Source organism: Galeopterus variegatus, unplaced genomic scaffold (genome assembly GCF_000696425.1).
Source record: "Galeopterus variegatus unplaced genomic scaffold, G_variegatus-3.0.2 Scaffold3285, whole genome shotgun sequence".
Taxonomy (NCBI): Eukaryota; Metazoa; Chordata; class Mammalia; order Dermoptera; family Cynocephalidae; genus Galeopterus; species Galeopterus variegatus.
Genome location: NW_007729396.1, coordinates 95,157 through 113,302, shown reverse-complemented (window position 1 = coordinate 113,302; position 18,146 = coordinate 95,157). Strand labels below are relative to the sequence as shown.

Sequence of the window (18,146 nt, the reverse complement as noted above, 5' to 3'; positions counted from 1 at the left end):
GGTGCGACGCCCGAGTGGGTGGCGACGCCGGGCTGTCCTGCCTTCCGAGGCAGCACAGTGGTTGCGACCACAACAAAGCTGACAATAAGGCCATCGTAGTACTTGTAGGATCTCCAAGTCGCCCACCGCCCTTCCCAGGAGACCCACTGTGCGGAGGAGGTGGTCTGCGGCGTTAGCCTGGCCCTGCCTGGGGCGAAGGCGCTTGCGCGGGGATAAGCCCCTTCACCCGCCTCCCTCTGCTGTGTAGACGCCCCAGGGCAAGTCAAAAATGTGGATGCTAGTGCTGGACCCTGGTTCAGAGGGATTCAAACCCGGGTGTCCACCCTAAAGTTTGGTTTATTAACACTCCGCCCTTACAAAGGCAACTCTAACGAGTTTGACTGCTTATAAATTAAAAGAAAAATAAGATTAAGTAAATAAATTTTAAAATAAAAGAAAAATAAGGCTCAAAAAAGATGGCTGGCACAGGTAGTCCAGAGGAAACCCTCAGGCTCCTGGGGAGGAGCAGAGGCTCGGGCCCACCAGCCGCCTGTCCCCACAGTGTCCGACTTCTTGGAGGAGTTCCCCGGAGAGGGTCGCGAGTGCGTTAACTGCGGGGCCCTGTCCACACCACTGTGGCGTCGTGATGGCACCGGCCACTATCTGTGCAACGCCTGCGGCCTCTACCACAAGATGAATGGCGTCAACCGGCCACTCGTGCGGCCCCAGAAGCGCCTGGTGAGTGCGGGCCGGTTCAGGGGGTAGGGCGCAGCGCTGGAGGGGACTGGTCCCCGGGCAAGTGAAGCTGGAGCCCCGAGGGGTGGAGGAACCTCTTGTGCAGGAGTGTGCAAGGAACAGCCCTGGACACCTTGCTCGGGCCAGGCCGGCTTAGCTCCTCTGGGACCAGGCAGTGGAGTACACAAGGATGGCCCTGGGAGCCCTGGGCTGCAGTGTGGCGCTCGGTGGGAAAGAGACAAGAGACAGGCTCTGGTCGCCATGCACTGCAGGGTCTCCCTGGGAAAGGGCTGGCTGGGCAGTGAGCTTTGCCCCAGGATTGGGGCTGCGGCCTAGCCAAGTGTCAAACACCTCAAGGTGACCCTGCCCAGGGATGGGGCTGGAGAGGACAGTGGCTGCTGGATAGATGCTTTGTTGGGGGGGTATTGAAATCCTAAGTGAGGGGTCTTTGGGTCCACCATCGCCTGGGGTGGTGTGCTTTGTTTTGTCAGCTGTGCTTTAGAGACTGCTAGGAAGCCAGGGATACCGGTTTTCTGCCTCCTTGGAGAAAGCTCATTCTCACTTTTGGCTGCTCCTGGCCTGTGGCTGAGTGGGGAGTGGGGGGCTCAGAAGCCCAGACTTCTGCCCTAGAAGCTGCGTGAGGGCTTAAAGACACAGTTCTGTACCGTTTCACAGGCAAACCTGTACTCATGAGTAACGTTACAAATAAGTTTGGGGTGTCAATGTTATTGCAAGTTGTTTAAAGTTAATGAGGCCGCCGTGGCTCCCGCAGGTCTGAGGTCCCAGCAGTGGAATGTTCCTGGGGGGACATTCCGAGAGGAAGGCCAAGCCTTCCCTCGGTGGTGGTGTGGGCGCATCAGGACCCACCGGCCAGCCTGGAGATCCCACCCTGGGTGGCAGGGTGCTGCTCTGCACTGCGTGGATAGTGGCTGCCGCTCTGTGGGGCACTCAGCTCCAGGCCGTTGGTGGAAACTTGAGGCCCTGGGCTGTGGCAGGCCTGGGCCCAACCGACTGAAGTCCAGGGTGGGACAGGACAGGACAGGTGGGAAGCAAGAGCTGCAGTTCAAGGGCAGCCACTGACGTTCTTCCTCCAAGCTGGCCTTTGGGGCTCTGTGGGTCCCAGCCTCCCTCCACCCACGTTGTGCCTGTCGGAAGAAGGGGACCCTCAGAGTCCACATCACTCTCTCAGCCTCTTCCCTCACCGGATCTGCCCCTATGATCATGCCCCCAGATGTGTCTCCCCAGCCTGGTACCCAGGAGGCCTTCACTGATGGGGAAACCAAGGTTAAGAGGGGGTAGGGAGCTCAGCCCAGGTCCTGCGGGACTGCAACCTGGCCCCCCACCCCATGCAGCAGGCTGGCCTTCGTCTGTCTCTGTCCACTCTGCCCTACACCAAGCCCTGAGCCAGGCGCCACCAAGACACACAGTGGTGAACAAGAGAAGGGGTCAGGGGAGAACCCGCCTGTATCCCCCAGAGACAAAGGTATGGGACCCCCTAGCCCCTCTTCCCACCCCACGGTAGAACATCCCTGACGTGGGGCCTCCCTCCAAACACTGAGGCGTGGTACCTCATCCACCTTCACCACAGCCCAGGGCAGTCAGCCCTCAAGTGCAGACCCCGGATTAGGACCCTGAACTGTCTGCCTTGGGCGCCATATGACCCCCTCACTGTGCCCCCGCCCTGCCCCAGGTCTTCAGCCCTGGCGGCGCTTGTTCCAGCTGGACCCCATGCCCCTGGGCTATAGCATCCCGTGGACAGTCCCCAGCTCTTTGTACCTTGGTGTTCTCACCCAAGTAGTGAGGAGATGATTTTGGAGCTGTCCCACACCAAGTTGTAGAGATTCAGTTGGGCAGCTGGTGCAGGGCTTGGACAGACCGCCTCTGAGGACGGGCTGAGGCCAGGGGTGCTTGGCCTGTTGAGCCTCTACCTCTTGGTCTGGGGGACATGGGTACCCAGCTCTGGGGATGCCTCCTGGGTGAGGGACTCCTGTTTACCGAAGGCCACAGACTCCAGAGTGTAGGGAAGGTCTGGTCACCCCTGTGTCCAGGTCCATCCAGACCTGAGCATGGAACATGCCCAAGAAGCCTTTGCCAAGTGGGGCTGGGACAGGGGACTTTGCAAGGCCCCCTCTGCTCCCCATTTCTGCCTGAGAAGGACCCCAGGGTTTTTCTCTGACTTCTCCCACCCCAGAACTCAGGGAGCTCAGTCCCACCACTTGCCTGGTGGCCAGTCCTACAGGGCCATGCTCAGTGTGGAAACCCCAAGACTCAGAGCCAGGCCCACGTAACTCCTGGACATGGGGGGCTGGGTTTTTCTCTGAAGCTTCCTCCTTGAGTGTGGCCAGAACAATGCACCCAGAGGGGCCTCCCCAGGAAGAACTTGTTCTAACCCTCTTTTAAATTATTACAAACTTCTTAGAAGCATGTCAGCAACAATACAGGAAGGTGACCCAAAAAGCAGCCACCCTGCCATGCTCCCAGCAGGAGCACCCAGCTTCATACCCTGTGCTGAGCCCCCTGTGTGCATCCACCCTTTGACCTGAGGGTCTGTCAGCGTGGGCGAGCAAGGTGCATCATTACAGTGGTCCCCAACCCACCCACCTCCTCAGCTCCCCCACAGCAACCCCTCTGCCTCACACACACCCCAAGCCCCCTCCCCAGGATCTGGCTCCCATGTACAGACATGACCAGGGGCTCTCTGAGCCCCATATGGCCCAACCCCCTGAACATAGGAGCCCAGACCGAAGCCGGAGCCCAGCAGCCAAGGTCAGGGTGGAAGGCAGGCCTGAGGCCGGCTCTGGCGCCAGCTCCCGGAAGTGGCTGGTGTCATGCGGGGCTGAGTGTCCTTTGCCACTGAGCAAACCTGGGTCCTAACGGGCTCAGACTTCTGAGGCTCACATGAGTCAGAGTGCCCTCGCCAGCAGGGGACACGTGCACTTTATCAAACTAATTGTCCAGGCATTTCAGCCACTTGCCCATCCCCAGGGCTCAGACTGCTCCAAACGTCTTTGCGCGGCGACGTGGCGTCCTCTGGCTGCACACCCATCCAGTCTCGGTCTCGGTCTCACGTAGGGGCTCCAGCCTCCGCAGGGGCGACTCTGGCCTGCAGCTTTCACTTCCCGGCCTCCCTGCCTGCACCGCTGGGACCTCCGCCCCTCGCCCCTCGCCCCCACCCTCCCCCATCATCCCCCCGTCAGCCCGGCTGCACGAGGAGCAGCTTTGAAGTTCAACTGCTATTGAAAAGAACAGACAAAAACCGAAGCGGCCAGGAGAGGCCTAGCGGGTGGGGGCCCAAGAGCGGCCAGGCCTGGCTGCTTGTCCGACAGTGAGGAAGGACAGATGGAGGCTCGGCGTCCGTCAGGGTGTAGCGTCACTGGGGCCAGGGCGGTGCTGAGTGCATGTCTCCGAAGTGTTCAGCCACGGGAGGCGGCTCTGTCCACCCCACGTCCCGCCACTTTCCTCTCTAGTCCCTTAGCATTTCTGAGCCTCAGTTTCCCATCTGCCTGGCAGCATCTGGCGAAAGTATAGGAAAAGGTGACAGAAGCGCTTTGAACATTTTTTTCAGGTCGTTCTTTTTTTCCCCATGTTCTTAATTTTATAGAAGTAAAACATGCTCGTTGTAAAGAGATTCAAACATGGCTTCTAGATTTTTCTCTCACACTTGCAGGGGTGATGGGCATGCATGCTTCTGGGGTTTATTTTCTATGTACAAGGGTACTTCAAAAAGTTCATGGAAAGATTTATATTATCTTTTGGTTTTGTTTTTGTGTTTTTTGGCGGCTGGCCAGTACAGGGATGGAAGCCTGGACTTCGGTCTTATCAGCACCATGCTCTAACCAACTGAGCTAACCAGCCAGCCACACATTATCTCTTAATTCTATTTTTCCATGAACTGTTTGAAGTACCCTCATGTAAGTGTTCTGCATACATTCCACCCACTTTCGTTTCTCTCTGCAATCTGTATATCAAGGGTGCTCCTTGTCACCACTGCGTGTAGCCTCGTCTCCGCCGATGCACGGGCAACTCTGGGGGATATTTGAGGTGTGCATGTATGTGTACACGTGTGTGCGCTGTGGAGCAATGGTTGGTCACAGCTGGTTTGCGGAGGGCTCCCCCTCAGTCTGAAGGGACAACAGGAGATGGGGACCATGGTGGAGCCCATGGGGAGTGAGGTTGCCAATAAAATACAGAGCACCCTGTTAAACATGAATTTCAGAAAAACATGAACAATATTTTAGTGCTTACGTCCCAAATATTCACAGGACGTGCTTATACAAAATGTTCATTGCTCATCTGAAGTTCATGTCCAGCTGGGCGTCCTGGGTTTTTTGTTGTTAAATCTGGCAGCCCTGGGGGAGGTGGCAAGGCCTCTCCCCACTGTCAGGAAGGCAGAAGGATGGATGGGGACGCTCAGAGGATAATGGATGGGGACACTCAGAGGATCCTAGCCTGGGATGGGTGGCAGGGCTGGGAGGAGACCCTGCCTTACACTGGGGATGGATGGGGACGCTCAGAGGATCCTAGCCTGGGATGGGTGGCAGGGCTGGGAGGAGACCCTGCCTTACACTGGACAGCAGGCTCCGGGAGGGCAGAGAGTACCCACAGCCACCAAGAAGTGGATAGACGGAAGGGAGGGTCTTTTGTCCCTGTGCCCCAGGTGCCACTGATGGGTCTGGACCCTGACTGCCACAGAGAGGATGGGTTAGAGACCTGGCAGGGGCATCACTGTGGCCGTGGTGAGAGGGGCTAGGCACCTGGGCCAGTCTCAAATCCTACCCAGTAAAAGCAGCTGCTTTATAGATAAGTCAGGATGTGGCCATGGGCTTTCCAGGGAGAGACACAGGCTGGGACCCTGGTTGTGAGGGTCTAGGCACCTGGGCCAGTCTCAAATCCTACCCAGTAAAAGCAGCTGCTTTCTAGATAAGTCAGGATGTGGCCATGGGCTTTCCAGGGAGAGACACAGGCTGGGACCCTGGTTGACAGCTGGGCTGGTTCTCCTGCTGTAGAGGTGCCCCACCGTCCACCATGGCCACAGACACCAGCTCCCTCCACTCCAGTGTGAGCTCAAGTCCCACCCCCAGTTGTCTCCAGGAAGACCACTAGAGACCCTTGAGTGGCTGGATGTCAGCCCAACACCACCATGGCATGGAGGCCATCGGCCAACGGTAGGGATGGCCACCCTCCCTGGGGTCCCCAGCCAGGCCAGGAGCTGTGGCCCACAGGCCCCTCTTGTGCCTTCCCCACCTCCCCAGCCTGGCCCCTTCCCTTCCTTTTCACTCTTTGTCACAGAGCCAGGAGCCTAGGGCAGAGTCCTGGCTGGAGACCAGAGCCACCCCCAGATGAAATGGGGATGGGATTCCCAGAGCCTCTGTAGCTTGGAGTGGTGGGGAGGGATGGGGGAGGAGAGCGCAGCGGAGAGATTGGGGGTTAAGGGGCAGTCAGGCAGGGGGAAGGGCGGGAGGTGGTTCACATCAAGTTTTGGGGGAGTAGCTGGTGCTCAGGACTGCACAGGTCTCCCAGGCCATCCACAGGGGTGGGCCTGTGCCCCTGAGCACAGCCTGGGGGACGGGGTGACAGGAGGGAGTTGACAAGGTGGGCTCAGGAAGGGATCCTAGAGATGACCAGCAGCCGGGAGACTGAGGCTGGCCTGAGTCTGCTCACCCCTCACCCAGAGCCATCTCACTTTGGGTCCTTCTCTGGCTCTCTCCTAAGCTAGAGAATGGGGTTTGGGGGAGGTGCACAGCTTTGAGCGTCTGGCCCTCATCCTCATGGGCTTTTGTCCCTGTGCCCCAGGCACTGCCGATGGGTCTGGACCTTCACTGCTGCAGGGAGGATGGGTTAGAGACCTGGCAGGGGCATCACTGTGGTCCTGGTGAGAGAGGCTGGGCACCTGGACCAGGTGGGGGCCGTGCGATTGGAGGAAAGGGGGACAGGGTTAGGATCGGGCATTTGAGGACAGGAGCAGGGGCGGGGAACAGAGTAGAACCCTCCAAGGACGAGGCCTGGGTGCAAGGGGTGGGAGGTGCAGTGCCACCAGCAGGGCTATGCTGTGGGGAAGGGCTTCAATCCGAGATGCCTGTGAGGCCCTGAGCCAGAGCCCCCAGGCTGCACAAGACTCCATCCAAATGCCAAAATGTGAGTCAGGCAGGAGAGAGGTGGGCTGGGCTTGGGGACACTGAGCTCACAGCCAGAGGGCCCCAGTCAGGCCCCCAGCAGCCAGCACAGCAGAGCCTCCCTGGAGCCTCCCAGGCCTTGCTGGGTCCAGATTCCCAGGCCCCATGCCAGATCCTTTGACCCAGGACCTGGAGACAGCACCGTCTAGGGGCACCAGAACTCCCCACATTCGAGTTTGGGATCACTAGTCAGAATTAGACCTGCAGTATGGGGGGATCCATCTCTCCTGGGAGCCATGGGAAGGAGATAGGGATGTCAGGGCCTCTGGAAGGTTCCGGGTAGGTCCAGTCTTGCTCCAACACGAGGCACGCTGCATAGCATGTGGGAGACTCAGGCAGGCAGGACCCAGTACCATTGGCCCGCCATCCAGTGGGCACTGGGGGCCAGGGACAGCTGCTGAGCTGAGCATGTGCTCTGAGTCCCAAGGCTTGGGAGGCAGGTGGCCAGAGGGACCAGCAGGCCCCTGAACGCTCTCCCTGTCCCTGGGGCCTGAGCTCCAGAGGGCCCCCATGGCCTCAGGGGGTTGCTGCACCATAGAAACATGGGGTGACAGCTCAGCATTGGCTAAAGGAGACGACACAGAAGAATGCCTGCTGCTTTTCTGCTCACAGCTCTTCTTGGGCTCTTACCCACAACCGGCCCATGGCGGTCCGTCACCCCATTTTACTGATGAGAAAACCAAGGCCCAGAAAGGTGAAGTGACCTTTCCCAGGGCTTGAGGGCTGGTGAGTCACAGCTCCGGGGAATCAAGGACATCGTGTCCTGCCAGGCCGGTCCAGGGCAGACCTCACGACCTAAGTGCCACCAAATGCCCTCAGCCAGAGCCCTCCAGGGCCTGCGTCCTGCTGCAGCCTCTGGCTCTGGGCTCATACTAGTTCCCCATCCCCACAGTCCTCGTCCCGCCGTGCCGGGCTGTGCTGCACCAACTGCCACACGACCAACACCACACTCTGGCGGCGGAACGCGGAGGGGGAGCCGGTGTGCAACGCCTGCGGCCTCTACATGAAGCTGCACGGGGTGAGTGCGGGCTGTCCAGGGGGCTGGGACAACCCAGGCAGGACAGCGATCAGCCCCCGGCTGAGCGTGTTGCATGCAGTTTACGCACATGTCCCCACTGCTGTGGCCCCACCCCAGCCCATGCTGTTACAATTATGCTCACGGAGGCTTGTGGCATGGCTGTGGGGGCGGACACTGGACACTGCCCTCTGTGTACCCCGGTGCCTTCCTGGCCCCCAGCAGCTCTGTGGGAGCCTGGGAAGGGAGTCCAGCCACAGCCCCACGGGCTCCTCCTCACCTCACCTGGGAGGACAGGGCCACACCCGGGGGAGGCAGCTGACCAAACACATGGTCAGCTCCAGGAGTGGCTGGTCCTGTGGAGCTGAGATGGGGGAAATGGCCATACGAGAGGCCCCAGGGGGAGCATGGATGGGGACAAGCCACCCCCCTTGCTACCCCTCCAGGTGCCGCGGCCTCTGGCAATGAAGAAGGAAAGTATCCAGACGCGGAAACGGAAGCCTAAGAATGTCACCAAGACCAAGGGCTCCTCAGGTGTGCAGGGCCAGGACCCACCTGGTGCCAGGGGGGTACCCTGTTCCCCGGGCCACTCGGGTCAGCCCCAGCCCTTCCTGCAGGGTTGCTGTGGGTGTCTCCAGTTCCAGTGTTAGAGATGTACATAGGTGGCTCACACATAGTCCTCCTGAAGCACAGATACCCCCACTCTGGCCTGCAGTGGCTCTGGTGGGTGGAAAAGCAGGGTGGTGTGAGCTCACCCAGCGGTGGGACAGAAAGCGGGTGGAGGAGGCCATACCCAGACCCTCCACATGTTCGCTGTGTGTCCGTGAGAAATCCCTGCACCTATCTGGGCCAGGACAGGAGTGGAAAGTGTGGCCAGCTCGGCACCTTCCGTAAGTGCCCCACTTCCTTCCCAGGATCCACAGCAAATTCCACAGCCTCCCCCTCTGCTGTCTCCAACACCGAGAGCTCAGCAGTCACTTTGAAACCTGAGCCCAGTCTGGCATCCCCAACGTGCCCCGGGCCCAGCATCACCTCCCAGGTAAGGGAAGTGGAGTCGGGGTGGGGTTCCCGGAGCTGGAGCCTGTGTACCTCTTCAGGGTGGTCTGACTCCTCGGCTGGGTCAGACCCACATCAGACCCCACAGGCCTCTCCCTGGAACTCAGCTGGGCACATGGTCAGCCTTAGCTATCGATACGACAGCCCTTCCTAAGAGCCTGGCCAAGAGCCCTGCGTGCCTTGTCAAGTTCCACCCTCACAAGGGGTCCCCACCTCATTCCAGAGGTTTGAGGTTCCCCTCGGGGCAAATCACCCTGTCATGGGGGCTACCATACCCCAAGAGTGGCCGGCTTCTGCTCTCACATTCTCATGCGTCTCCTCTCCTCCCTGCAGGCTCCCANGATGCACGGGCAACTCTGGGGGATATTTGAGGTGTGCATGTATGTGTACACGTGTGTGCGCTGTGGAGCAATGGTTGGTCACAGCTGGTTTGCGGAGGGCTCCCCCTCAGTCTGAAGGGACAACAGGAGATGGGGACCATGGTGGAGCCCATGGGGAGTGAGGTTGCCAATAAAATACAGAGCACCCTGTTAAACATGAATTTCAGAAAAACATGAACAATATTTTAGTGCTTACGTCCCAAATATTCACAGGACGTGCTTATACAAAATGTTCATTGCTCATCTGAAGTTCATGTCCAGCTGGGCGTCCTGGGTTTTTTGTTGTTAAATCTGGCAGCCCTGGGGGAGGTGGCAAGGCCTCTCCCCACTGTCAGGAAGGCAGAAGGATGGATGGGGACGCTCAGAGGATCCTAGCCTGGGATGGGTGGCAGGGCTGGGAGGAGACCCTGCCTTACACTGGACAGCAGGCTCCGGGAGGGCAGAGAGTACCCACAGCCACCAAGAAGTGGATAGACGGAAGGGAGGGTCTTTTGTCCCTGTGCCCCAGGTGCCACTGATGGGTCTGGACCCTGACTGCCACAGAGAGGATGGGTTAGAGACCTGGCAGGGGCATCACTGTGGCCGTGGTGTGAGGGTCTAGGCACCTGGGCCAGTCTCAAATCCTACCCAGTAAAAGCAGCTGCTTTCTAGATAAGTCAGGATGTGGCCATGGGCTTTCCAGGGAGAGACACAGGCTGGGACCCTGGTTGACAGCTGGGCTGGTTCTCCTGCTGTAGAGGTGCCCCACCGTCCACCATGGCCACAGACACCAGCTCCCTCCACTCCAGTGTGAGCTCAAGTCCCACCCCCAGTTGTCTCCAGGAAGACCACTAGAGACCCTTGAGTGGCTGGATGTCAGCCCAACACCACCATGGCATGGAGGCCATCGGCCAACGGTAGGGATGGCCACCCTCCCTGGGGTCCCCAGCCAGGCCAGGAGCTGTGTCCCACAGGCCCCTCTTGTGCCTTCCCCACCTCCCCAGCCTGGCCCCTTCCCTTCCTTTTCACTCTTTGTCACAGAGCCAGGAGCCTAGGGCAGAGTCCTGGCTGGAGACCAGAGCCACCCCCAGATGAAATGGGGATGGGATTCCCAGAGCCTCTGTAGCTTGGAGTGGTGGGGAGGGATGGGGGAGGAGAGCGCAGCGGAGAGATTGGGGGTTAAGGGGCAGTCAGGCAGGGGGAAGGGCGGGAGGTGGTTCACATCAAGTTTTGGGGGAGTAGCTGGTGCTCAGGACTGCACAGGTCTCCCAGGCCATCCACAGGGGTGGGCCTGTGCCCCTGAGCACAGCCTGGGGGACGGGGTGACAGGAGGGAGTTGACAAGGTGGGCTCAGGAAGGGATCCTAGAGATGACCAGCAGCCGGGAGACTGAGGCTGGCCTGAGTCTGCTCACCCCTCACCCAGAGCCATCTCACTTTGGGTCCTTCTCTGGCTCTCTCCTAAGCTAGAGAATGGGGTTTGGGGGAGGTGCACAGCTTTGAGCGTCTGGCCCTCATCCTCATGGGCTTTTGTCCCTGTGCCCCAGGCACTGCCGATGGGTCTGGACCTTCACTGCTGCAGGGAGGATGGGTTAGAGACCTGGCAGGGGCATCACTGTGGTCCTGGTGAGAGAGGCTGGGCACCTGGACCAGGTGGGGGCCGTGCGATTGGAGGAAAGGGGGACAGGGTTAGGATCGGGCATTTGAGGACAGGAGCAGGGGCGGGGAACAGAGTAGAACCCTCCAAGGACGAGGCCTGGGTGCAAGGGGTGGGAGGTGCAGTGCCACCAGCAGGGCTATGCTGTGGGGAAGGGCTTCAATCCGAGATGCCTGTGAGGCCCTGAGCCAGAGCCCCCAGGCTGCACAAGACTCCATCCAAATGCCAAAATGTGAGTCAGGCAGGAGAGAGGTGGGCTGGGCTTGGGGACACTGAGCTCACAGCCAGAGGGCCCCAGTCAGGCCCCCAGCAGCCAGCACAGCAGAGCCTCCCTGGAGCCTCCCAGGCCTTGCTGGGTCCAGATTCCCAGGCCCCATGCCAGATCCTTTGACCCAGGACCTGGAGACAGCACCGTCTGGGGGCACCAGAACTCCCCACATTCGAGTTTGGGATCACTAGTCAGAATTAGACCTGCAGTATGGGGGGATCCATCTCTCCTGGGAGCCATGGGAAGGAGATAGGGATGTCAGGGCCTCTGGAAGGTTCCGGGTAGGTCCAGTCTTGCTCCAACACGAGGCACGCTGCATAGCATGTGGGAGACTCAGGCAGGCAGGACCCAGTACCATTGGCCCGCCATCCAGTGGGCACTGGGGGCCAGGGACAGCTGCTGAGCTGAGCATGTGCTCTGAGTCCCAAGGCTTGGGAGGCAGGTGGCCAGAGGGACCAGCAGGCCCCTGAACGCTCTCCCTGTCCCTGGGGCCTGAGCTCCAGAGGGCCCCCATGGCCTCAGGGGGTTGCTGCACCATAGAAACATGGGGTGACAGCTCAGCATTGGCTAAAGGAGACGACACAGAAGAATGCCTGCTGCTTTTCTGCTCACAGCTCTTCTTGGGCTCTTACCCACAACCGGCCCATGGCGGTCCGTCACCCCATTTTACTGATGAGAAAACCAAGGCCCAGAAAGGTGAAGTGACCTTTCCCAGGGCTTGAGGGCTGGTGAGTCACAGCTCCGGGGAATCAAGGACATCGTGTCCTGCCAGGCCGGTCCAGGGCAGACCTCACGACCTAAGTGCCACCAAATGCCCTCAGCCAGAGCCCTCCAGGGCCTGCGTCCTGCTGCAGCCTCTGGCTCTGGGCTCATACTAGTTCCCCATCCCCACAGTCCTCGTCCCGCCGTGCCGGGCTGTGCTGCACCAACTGCCACACGACCAACACCACACTCTGGCGGCGGAACGCGGAGGGGGAGCCGGTGTGCAACGCCTGCGGCCTCTACATGAAGCTGCACGGGGTGAGTGCGGGCTGTCCAGGGGGCTGGGACAACCCAGGCAGGACAGCGATCAGCCCCCGGCTGAGCGTGTTGCATGCAGTTTACGCACATGTCCCCACTGCTGTGGCCCCACCCCAGCCCATGCTGTTACAATTATGCTCACGGAGGCTTGTGGCATGGCTGTGGGGGCGGACACTGGACACTGCCCTCTGTGTACCCCGGTGCCTTCCTGGCCCCCAGCAGCTCTGTGGGAGCCTGGGAAGGGAGTCCAGCCACAGCCCCACGGGCTCCTCCTCACCTCACCTGGGAGGACAGGGCCACACCCGGGGGAGGCAGCTGACCAAACACATGGTCAGCTCCAGGAGTGGCTGGTCCTGTGGAGCTGAGATGGGGGAAATGGCCATACGAGAGGCCCCAGGGGGAGCATGGATGGGGACAAGCCACCCCCCTTGCTACCCCTCCAGGTGCCGCGGCCTCTGGCAATGAAGAAGGAAAGTATCCAGACGCGGAAACGGAAGCCTAAGAATGTCACCAAGACCAAGGGCTCCTCAGGTGTGCAGGGCCAGGACCCACCTGGTGCCAGGGGGGTACCCTGTTCCCCGGGCCACTCGGGTCAGCCCCAGCCCTTCCTGCAGGGTTGCTGTGGGTGTCTCCAGTTCCAGTGTTAGAGATGTACATAGGTGGCTCACACATAGTCCTCCTGAAGCACAGATACCCCCACTCTGGCCTGCAGTGGCTCTGGTGGGTGGAAAAGCAGGGTGGTGTGAGCTCACCCAGCGGTGGGACAGAAAGCGGGTGGAGGAGGCCATACCCAGACCCTCCACATGTTCGCTGTGTGTCCGTGAGAAATCCCTGCACCTATCTGGGCCAGGACAGGAGTGGAAAGTGTGGCCAGCTCGGCACCTTCCGTAAGTGCCCCACTTCCTTCCCAGGATCCACAGCAAATTCCACAGCCTCCCCCTCTGCTGTCTCCAACACCGAGAGCTCAGCAGTCACTTTGAAACCTGAGCCCAGTCTGGCATCCCCAACGTGCCCCGGGCCCAGCATCACCTCCCAGGTAAGGGAAGTGGAGTCGGGGTGGGGTTCCCGGAGCTGGAGCCTGTGTACCTCTTCAGGGTGGTCTGACTCCTCGGCTGGGTCAGACCCACATCAGACCCCACAGGCCTCTCCCTGGAACTCAGCTGGGCACATGGTCAGCCTTAGCTATCGATACGACAGCCCTTCCTAAGAGCCTGGCCAAGAGCCCTGCGTGCCTTGTCAAGTTCCACCCTCACAAGGGGTCCCCACCTCATTCCAGAGGTTTGAGGTTCCCCTCGGGGCAAATCACCCTGTCATGGGGGCTACCATACCCCAAGAGTGGCCGGCTTCTGCTCTCACATTCTCATGCGTCTCCTCTCCTCCCTGCAGGCTCCCAGCCAGGTAGATGACCCCCTGGCCCCCAGCCACTTGGAGTTCAAGTTCGAGCCCGAGGAGTTTGCCTTACCCTCCACGGCCCTAGGCCCCCAGGCTGGCCTCAGTGGGGCCCTGCGCCAGGAGGCCTGGTGCGCGCTGGCCTTGGCCTAAGTCCCAGGCAAGCCAGCATCAGAGGATCCACCTCGCGCCTGCTTTGCTCGAGCACGGAAGAGAGATCACCAGGCCCACCCACCAAAAAAGACTGAGTCTCCCTCACACAGCACTGGGGAGGCCTTCTGGGCAGATGGCAGTCAGGTCCAGAGCAAGAGGAAGCCTGGTGGGAGAAGGGCTCAAGGCCCCCATCCCTGGACAGCAAAGGACTCCCCAGGGGCTGCATAAGGTTCTGAACCACACTGCAGCTCTGCAGCTGCCACTGACCCAGGGCACCCACCGCCAACTTGAATTCTGTCGTCAACACTCACCGTCAACATGTTTACAGGTTGTAGCCACTCGGGAAAACCCCAACCTTCTGTTGTAAAACCAGGATTCCAAGTGAAACCCGGAGGCCAGCAGGCTACAGGAACGAGAGCAGCAGCCCGGGACTGCCTGAGGCCTCGGGGGTCTGTCCGTCATGTCCCACATTTGATGGATGGAGCCGTGGTACAGAAGATTTCCCTTCCATGAGCACAGGACTGCCAGGGACAGATGTGCCGGCTATGCCCCGTGCCAGGGTAGCACCCCAGGGAAGCCGTTCACAGCGTGATCATCACGGACTCGTGTATTTATTTGGACCGTTTTTTTTCAGAGGGGGCAGTAAAGGGCCTTTTTCTGGCTGAATCTGTGTATTGTGACCATTTCTGACAGGCAGAGTCTGAGGGCCCCATTCTGAGCCACACAGAGGTACTGTTGGGGCTGGTGGTGATGTGGCCACAAGTCCTAGCTTATCTGGGACCATCCCAGTTTAGTCTGTTGTCCCAGCAGAATTATGAGTAACACCTTCTTTCCCTTGCAAGAGCCCTCCCTGCACTGGGTGGGATGATAACTTGGCATGTTGTGCTGGCCAGAGACCATGCTGCCCAAGGGAACTGATGAATGGCCACTGACAACTGAGGTCAGGAGCAATAGGGAGTGGAGGGAATAGGGCACCCTGGCCTGGCATGCCCTGCAGAGGGGCCACGTCCTCACTGCCAACCAGTCCCTCCAGCCTTTCACCGACAATCTCTGATTTTTTTTTTTTTTTTTTAAGATGACTGGTAAGGGAATCTTAACCTTTGATGTGGTGTCGTCAGCACCAGGCTCTCCCAAGTGAGCCACGGGCCAGCCCTCAAGATCTGATTTTTTCAGAGAAGCCAGAAACCTGATTTTTTTTTTTAATGCAAAGTCTTCCAATTCAAATCTTTTTTTTTAAACTCCCAATTTGATTCAAAAATCTCCATTTAAGTATTTAAAATAAAATATTTTAAAATATTTTTAAATATTGTATGCCAACTAAAATAGCTGCAGCTGGCCACCACGTACCACCCCATTTAAAACTTTTAAGAATGGTCGTCTCCGGCACCAGCTTCTGGAAAGTGTCTGGCTGTCCTGAAGTTGTGTCCAGAGGTTCTTCCAACCTGATTTCCATGTGATGTCATCTTTCTTAAATATACATGAGACAAACGAAGCCATAAGAAAATTTGTGAAATAAACCCCCTGAGCTGCGCTCTCCCTCTCCCTGTCCGTCCCCATGGGATTTCCCAGCTTCATCCTGGGCTGCCTATTGCAGAGATTCTGGCAGTCACTCAGCCCATCGTCCGCTTTCAGAAACATCCTGGTGGGGTGGGTAGGGCCGTCCCGAGTCCCACCAAAGCCCTCCTGGGCATCTGCAGGCCTTGATGAGGCTCGGAAACACTGTGCACCCTTGAGCTGTGTCTCATCAGCTCAGGGGAGGGACACCAGACAGAGCAGCGTCAAGGGTCAGTGGGCACTGAGACTCAGTGTGGCCCTCGGGCCTGGCCTGGAGGAACAGGCATAGGAGCGGGGCTGATGGAGCATCTCCACTGCCCCCAGGCTGGGTCCCTGCTCAGAGCCTCTCAGCCAGGCCCACCTCCCCCTGGAAGCCTTCCTTGACTGCTCCCCACCTCTTCCATCCCATCAGGCACCATGGTGGGGTCTGTAAGGTAACTTCTCCAGCCCCCACACCCACTGGGCCTGCCTCAAGGGAAAACTCAGGCAAGGACCCCGTCATTCTAGCCCATGCAGAGGGGACCACACTGGGGGCATTTCAGTTCCATGGGGGGGTGTGGCCCCTGGTGCTGACACCCGGGCCCAGCCCTGGAAAAGCCATCCCCTGCATCTGAGGAGGGCCTAGGAGTGAGTATTTTAAACAGGGACCCCCGTGAACCTGGGAGTGCTCGGGAGCCCATACTTTGAGAAACCCTGTACTAAGACCATGGCTTTGGGTTCAGAATATGGTTTGAGTCTCTGCCCTGGCACCCATCTGGCTTGGGGTCAGGGGTGAGGGAGTGAGGTGAGGGCTTGGGGCAATGGTGACCCCCGTTTCCCAGTGTGGGATCCTGCGTGGCTCTGATGGGCACAGCCAGCAGCTGGGCCCCACTGAGGTCCCACATAGGGACCTGCTGCCATCTTGTCTTCTCTCCCAGAGGACCCAGCAGCCTTCCCAGGTGCCTGTTCACAGTGAAGAAACTGAGGTGAGGAGAGGTTAAGGGGTCACCAGTTGGGGAGGGCAGAGCCCTTCCACCTCTGCCTTATTCTGGTTCCTACACAGCCTCCTCAGGGCTTGTGATGGGGTGTTGGGTCCCTGAGTGGGAAGTCCAAATTAGAAACTTGAGTGACCATGGCCTCCACAGACCACTGGACTGGCGGTGGCTGGGGGAGCCACAGGTCTGTCCTCCAGCGAGCTGGGTAGCCACTGCCTCCGCTGCTCACTGAGCAGAGCTTTGGCGTCTATATGGAAGGCATGGCCATCCCAGCCCCTTCCCAGCACTCTGGGCGAGGGGCTGCGGGGACCACGAGCCTGGGAGGGAAGGAGGCCCTAGGACGGCTTAGAGGAGACTGGCCACGGCAAGCCACAGAGCCGCCTGGCAGTAGGATCACTGCACAACCCACGTGATCACAACTTGCCCTCCGATCACCTTCTACTGGGTGGGCGCTGTGCTTTGCACTTTCCAACCCCATCCCTCATGCTCTCCACTCTGAGGACCAGAGGTTGGTCTTCCTCTTCTCTGATGGATAAAAACATGGCTCAGAGAGGTGACTCAGGTGCCGGGCCACAGAGGGCCACAGGAGGGCCAGGCACGGAGGGCACAGCACCCCATCCTCACAGTAACTCTGCTCCTGTCCAAGCCTCGATTTCCCCATCTATGGTGGTAGTGGTGCCACATGTCTGTGGCTGTGTGTGCAATCCACACACACAAACATGTGGTGGCCCTGTCCCTGGAAGCCGCAGTACGTGAAGACAGTGCTGAGCGCTGACCATTGTGGGGAGGCTTCCTAGAGGTGTCCACAATGGGATGTGCAGGACAGGTGGGGTCCCCCTGGATAGAGAAGAGGGGTTCCAGATGCTAAAAGGGCTTGGAGACTTGGCCTGGCCCCCGTGCTCCCCAGCCATGAACAGAGTCACCAATGAGGAAAGGGGAATTTGGCTGTCAGCAAGGGGGAAGGGATCCCATCCCTCTGCGTTTATTTCATTTTTAAGGATGTGCCCAGGATGAGGGAGGCTGACAGCTCCACTGCTGGGCACAGTCGGTCATTGCTGCTAAATTTAAGCCTATCTCATTCTCAGGCGGAAGCTGTCAGGACCCAGGGTCTTAATATAGCCGCCAGGCACCCCCTCCCTGCCATTCTTCCTCCCGTGCCCCGCTCTGCCCAGCAGGCGGGTCAAAAACAACCAAAGGAGCCAGAGGCTGGGGGCCAGGACAGCCCCAGGACTCCTTATCAGAGTGACAGGACGGGAAGCAAGGTCACTCCATCTGAGCTGCCTGGGACTGCACACCCTGCATCCTCCTCTCTCAAGCTAAAGCAGAGGCCCCAGAACCCAGACGAGGAGAACTCCTGAGGGTCCTGCAGCTGTCCCCTCCCATCTGCAGAAAGTGTCCTCCGAGCTCCCACTGTGCTTGGTTCTGAGCACCCTAAGGAAGAAGAGAGACCCAGTGAAGCCCAAAAATTGAGGGCCGAGCCCGTGGCGCACTCGGGAGAGTGCGGCACTGGGAGTGCAGCAGCGCTCCCGCCGCGGGTTCGGATCCTGTGTGGAGATGACCGGTGCGTTCACAGCGCTCACTGGCTGAGCGTGGTGCAGCCGGTCTCAAAAAGGACAAAAAAAAAAAATTGAGTACACAGGGCATAAAACAAAAAGGTCCAGGGGGCAGCCTGTGGCTCACTCAGGAGAGTGTGGTTCTGATAACACCAAGGCCACAGGTTCGGATCCCTATATAGGGATGGCCGTTTAGCTCACTGGGTGAGCGTGGTGCTGACAACACCAAGTCAAGGGTTAAGATCCCCTTACCGGTCATCTTT

At 59.2% G+C, this 18,146-nt stretch overlaps 1 protein-coding gene across 1 annotated transcript in view; it reads left to right on the top strand.

Annotated features, from left to right (window-relative positions):
* The window catches only part of GATA5 (GATA binding protein 5), a 68,738-nt gene extending 54,936 nt beyond the window's left edge, over positions 1-13,802 (top strand). Inside the window, exons 6-10 of the mRNA XM_008584511.1 lie at positions 542-717; positions 7,780-7,905; positions 8,349-8,436; positions 8,817-8,941; positions 13,647-13,802. Of these exons, the coding sequence (XP_008582733.1) occupies positions 542-717; positions 7,780-7,905; positions 8,349-8,436; positions 8,817-8,941; positions 13,647-13,802 (671 nt within the window). The remainder of the gene's footprint in view (positions 1-541; positions 718-7,779; positions 7,906-8,348; positions 8,437-8,816; positions 8,942-13,646) is intronic.
* Positions 13,803-18,146: the final 4,344 nt, after the last annotated feature.